The sequence below is a fragment of the Pecten maximus genome, unplaced genomic scaffold (assembly GCF_902652985.1).
Source record: "Pecten maximus unplaced genomic scaffold, xPecMax1.1, whole genome shotgun sequence".
Lineage (NCBI taxonomy): Eukaryota > Metazoa > Mollusca > Bivalvia > Pectinida > Pectinidae > Pecten > Pecten maximus.
Window position 1 is genome coordinate 1 of NW_022980473.1, and position 5,408 is coordinate 5,408.

A 5,408-nucleotide genomic window follows, 5' to 3' on the forward strand; every position below is an offset into this window, starting at 1 on the left:
AGAATGGTTTTGGTATTATGTTTTTTAATTTTTGGGATGTCCACATTTCTAAACGACAGAAATTTTGTCACTAAAAAGAGGCAATCGATATATATATAACAATCAATAAAGCAACATAGGATATCGCTAGGTGACCCAAAACGCATGTTACCATAGTGCCTAGACATGTAGATCATGTACGTATAGTATACATCTGACTGACAGATGAGCACGAGTAGGTCGAGGTCAACACTGGTGATGTTATCAACATCCAATGGAGTAATATGCGAAGAATAAAGAAACAATTTAGTGATTATGTGGGCGGAAGGCATCTTCTCAATGTATGACTTTCGTCAAAGTAGGAAGAAACTTACAACAAGGGCACATTTTCTCTTGTAATGCTGGCATCCAACATTTTCTGTCTCCTCCATGATTGCACCGGAAGTACTTCCGGGCGGTCGGCGCCTTCGATAGAGTAGATAAAATGGCAATGCACAATATACAGCATGTGCGGACAAACCGGTTCGTCAGTTTTTAAATGAAATATTTCAAACATACATCTTTACGGACTTGCGGATGTAAGTACAGGCATATGAAGTCTTTGTCAAGGCTCGTCTGCAAACAATATAAATAAAAGCACTAAGTTTTACCAGAGACTAAAGTTAGTACATGTAGGGGAGACCGGGGCTAGTCCGGCCTCGGGGCATGTTCGGCTAATTGCTATATCTCGCGCGTAATTAAGAATAAAGAGACGTCATTTATACTATGACGTCACTTATGACGACGCTGTTTACGTCAGTACAACGATGGCCGCAGTGTGAAGTTTTTGGGCGTTTTGGTGGCGAATGTTTATTTTTAAGCCTGGTGAGTAAATTTTCAACATTCTTTTCAGTTTTTATTTTCACCGAGAACCGTAAGAAATTCGGACGAACTTAAATATGAAATATGAAGGTAAGATAATGGGCTTTGCTATTACACTATGTTTACTTCATCCCATGTACCATTAAATAAGGTGCAAAGCGAAGTGTTCGGAAAAACTGCTGGGGGCATGTCCGGCCCTGAGAGTAGGGGCACGTTCGGCCTGGGCCGAACTTGCCCCATACAAGGCCGAACGTGCCACACACAGCTGTAACTTGCGGACAACGAACAATAATTAGCTGCAATTATTTTTATCGGGGCATTCTGGACGGAAAATGTTGTGAGGTATATGGCAGAATTGTTTGTTTATTTGATATGTTGCATGGCTGATATCGGACAGTTTGAACGGTCGCTATCTCGTCCAAGACATTGCTAAAACAAACGCACGACAGAGCGACACGTCACAGTGCGACATTATAGGCCTACGCACGTCAGACAGTACGACAAAACGGGCGAGAGTGTCACTGTCGCTATCTCGCCGGTTTTGGCGCACTTTCATGGGCGAGATAACGACAAAACCGGCGACAAAATGCACGATATATAGTGCGACAAAACGCATGACAGACTGAGAGTGAGAGCGACAGTGCGACAAAACGGGCGAGATAGCAACAATAAATTTCTTTCGCATTGTCGCCCGTTTTCTCATACTGTCGCAATATCTGTCGTGCGTTATGTCGCACTCTTCTGAGCGATTTATCGACATTGCGAAATGTCCGATATCAGTCACCATAATTTGATACTTTCCAAACCTTATGCAAGTTTTTTCATGTTTATTTTAGAATTACAACATGGTACGTACGTACAAAAAGAAAAGAGGGGACAGAGTATCAACAGATGTGTTGCAAAGAGCGCTGGCTCATTACAAGAATACTATCGATGGATACAAGAAAACAAGTCAGTTGTTTGGCGTACCTCTTTCAACGCTACAAGATAATGTGAAAAAACTAAACAAGATGCCCGAATCAGAAAGATCAATTTCGAATATGCGTTTCGGATACCAAAGGCCTAGACAAGTTTTCTCAGATGGAGATGAAACTGCACTTGTTGTGTACTTAAAGCACGCGTCGACCATTTACTTTGGACTGTGTCCACGTGAAGTAAGACTTTTAGCATATGAATGCGGCAAGCAATTTAACATCAAAATGCCAGCATCGTGGTCGGAAAAGGAAATAGCGGGTGCCGATTGGTTCTCTTCGTTTCTAAAACGTCATTCGGAACTTTCACTCAGGACCCCAGAAGCAACAAGCATCGCTAGAGCGACAGCCTTTAACAAAACAAATGTATCTGAATACTTTACCAAACTGACGGAAGTGACGGAGAGACATATGTTTGAGGCATGTGACATTTGGAATGTCGATGAAACTGGAGTGGTGACAGTGGTAAAACCAAAAAAGGTTGTAGCAGGTACTGGTGTTAAGCAAATAGGATCTCTAACATCAGCTGAGAGGGGACAACTAGTCACGCTGTGTGCTGGTGTATCCGCAGGCGGGAAAGCAATTCCACCGTTCCTTATTTATCCTCATGTTAACTACAGAGACCATTTTCTAATTGGAGCACCAGCGGGTTCCAAGGGAACGGCCCATCCATCTGGTTGGATGACAGCTGATAACTTTCTTCTCTTTCTGCAGCACTTTGTTCAACATGTCAAACCAACCGTGAATAATCCAGTTCTCATTTTGCTTGATAATCATGTCTCTCATCTCTCCATAGACGCTCTTGATTACGCCAAGGAGAACGGGATTGTTATGTTATCATTTCCACCGCACTGTTCGCATCGCTTGCAGCCACTGGACCTGTCGGTCTTCGGACCACTGAAAAGAAAACTGTCGGTGTCGTAAAGTAACTGGCTTCGTAACAATCCAGGGAAGCCAATATCTATATATGATATTGCAGGCATTTTATGTAACCCATGGAAGGAGGCACTAACTATGTCCAACATTTGTAGTGGTTTCCAAAAGGCTGGGATTTTCCCATTAAACACAGAAGTTTTCACAGAAGAAGACTTCATGCCATCAGCCGTGACGGACAGACCATTAGAATCGGGACCAGTAAAGCCCGCGGTTGCCCCAGTAGAACAAGTTTTTGACACGTCCACTACCAGTAACAGAGGTATAGATTCGGAACAAGTACTAGTAGATGACACCCAAATTGACAGAGATACTAACATGAATTGCTATCTTCAAGAACAGAATATTTCATCCATATCCGTAAGCGGTGACGGACATTGCCTCCTTTATGCCGTTAGTTCATCCTTGTATGCTGCTGGAGATGAGATTTTTACAGATGAGGATTTGAAAAAGAGTCTATCAGCTGAAATTCACACGCACCAGTCATTCTATAGAGAATTCGCAGTAACGGGCGACGTGGACATATTGGTTGCAATCCAGAGGTACATACAAGAAAAACAATATAACAATAACATTTGTGACCTTTTCCTTAGTGCTCTATGCAATGCAATGATCATGAAAGTAATTGTTATTCGAGAGATGAATGGTGTGATAAGTAAACTGGAGTTGCTCCCTTGCAGGCTTGGAGTAGAACCTCAACGCACTATACATTTGATACTGCAAGGCTCTGGCTCTAACGCGCATTACAGTGGTGCTGTTTACAAAGTATCGGAAACCTCAACTGATTGTGAAATGGTATCACAAATCAGCAACAGCTTCCATGATCCAATAGAAGATAACTCGACATCCATCAACGCCAGTGGTTTTAGTTGTAATACACAGGAAGAAAGTATAGCAAGCAGCTCACGTCGTAAGTTGATGTATACCTGTTCGCCCATTTCAAAGAAAAAGAAGTTTTCCCCTGATCTAGTAAAACCCCACCCAAAGCCACCCTCTCGCAAGACATTGGGAATCAAAAAGCGTAGAAAGACATGTATACTTACCGATACACCAGAAAAGAAGCTTTACGACAGGAGCAAAACAACCGTAAATCGAAACAGAAGACAAGTAATACAAAAACCAAATCACGCAAAACATCCCACAAACCAATACAACAGTTAAACAAAACCAGAAAAACTTCAAAAAGGAAATCTCCAGCAATCCGAGACGAACAATCCGAAAGTGAAGATGAATGTTTTTGTTTAGTTTGTCTAGAGACATGGGCCAACAGTAGGCCAAATGAGAAATGGATCGAGTGCACGATTTGTAAAATGTGGTCACATGAGGAATGTGCGGACACAAGGGGCATGCTATTTTACACATGCCATAACTGTGATTCTGATATAGATTAGAATGAATTTATGAATTGTATTTTGAATTAAATTATTATTATAGAGTTATACATACATGTGTTGAGGTCATTCAATCTACAACTAGGTTCCACAAAATGAAATATTGAGCAATAGTAGTTTCCAAAACAGCCCGAAAAATCAGGATGTATAATGAATAATTAATTAGAACGAGACTTCAAAACTTAATATGATAAAGGGGCGGATGCCTGGACTTGATGGGCGGGAGTCGAGAATAAAAGGGTCGGGACAGGATTGTCGGGAGTCATGGGGAGGGGCCGGAATCCGGAGAGAGGAATGAGGGAACCGGGGGAGGAGATAATTTGGTATTGGGCTAATACTGAGGATGCAAAAGGACCGGGAGGTTATATTCCCAACCAAACCACACCCTCATATGCCGATTTTAATAATGGTTGGTGTATTGTCGATCAACTTGGTATAAAGCGATATATCGAGTTTCCAATTCATAAACCACAATCAAACCACAGGGACAGGGCACAAAAGACGCATACTGCCGTCTGGCAGAATCTAGCTATCCCGCGACAGCATAGGCATTGAGCTTGGGATGACCCATTACCCTCCCTTAGACTCTGACATGTCAATTAAAACAACTATTTGGCAATACAAGTTTACTAACGTTTAGTATACAGCCTTCTTCTCGAGCAGGGGCCGTACTTGCCCCGGTGGATGCCGAACTAGCCCCAGTGCGGGGCAAGTTCGGTCATCTTGGCCAACTCACTTTGGGCAGATATTAACCATTTGTCGGCAGAGAAAATAATTAAGGAATCATGGGACTTAATAGGCCCAAATATTATTGACATAAATATACATTTTCAGATGTCTATCTTAATTTGTAAGTTGTTATTTGCGATTTTTCTAAAACGGGGCCGAACTAGCCCCGGTCTCCCCTAGATAGATCTCTGGTTTTACTCAAGTTGCATTTTGCAAGTGAAATATAGATTTATCAAACCAATGAAACTTATATATTCACTGCAGCGATGAGCAGTAATAAGTTTTGCAGTGAAAATATAAGTTTGTCGTTTTTGACCAATCAAAGCGATCGAACCTCATTGAAACTTGCCGATTTTCCCAATCGAATCCAGAGACGTACTGTATATATCATTCCTTCGTCATTTGTGTTGCTAAGTTATATCAGAGACTTGTGATATACAAGTCTCTGGTTATATATCTATTCATTAGCACAATGTATCATAAACACTATGTGTTGGTGATCCGAAGATATAGATTTGAATTTCCTGTCGTAGTTGTACCGAGA

The 5,408-nt window shown here is 41.7% G+C and overlaps 1 protein-coding gene across 1 annotated transcript; it reads left to right on the forward strand.

The window, feature by feature from the left end:
* Window positions 1-1,685: 1,685 nt before the first annotated feature.
* LOC117319526 lies at window positions 1,686-2,735 on the forward strand. Its single transcript, XM_033874318.1, has one exon. The coding sequence runs from the start codon at window positions 1,686-1,688 to the stop codon at window positions 2,733-2,735; it is 1,050 nt and encodes a 349-aa protein (XP_033730209.1).
* Window positions 2,736-5,408: the final 2,673 nt, after the last annotated feature.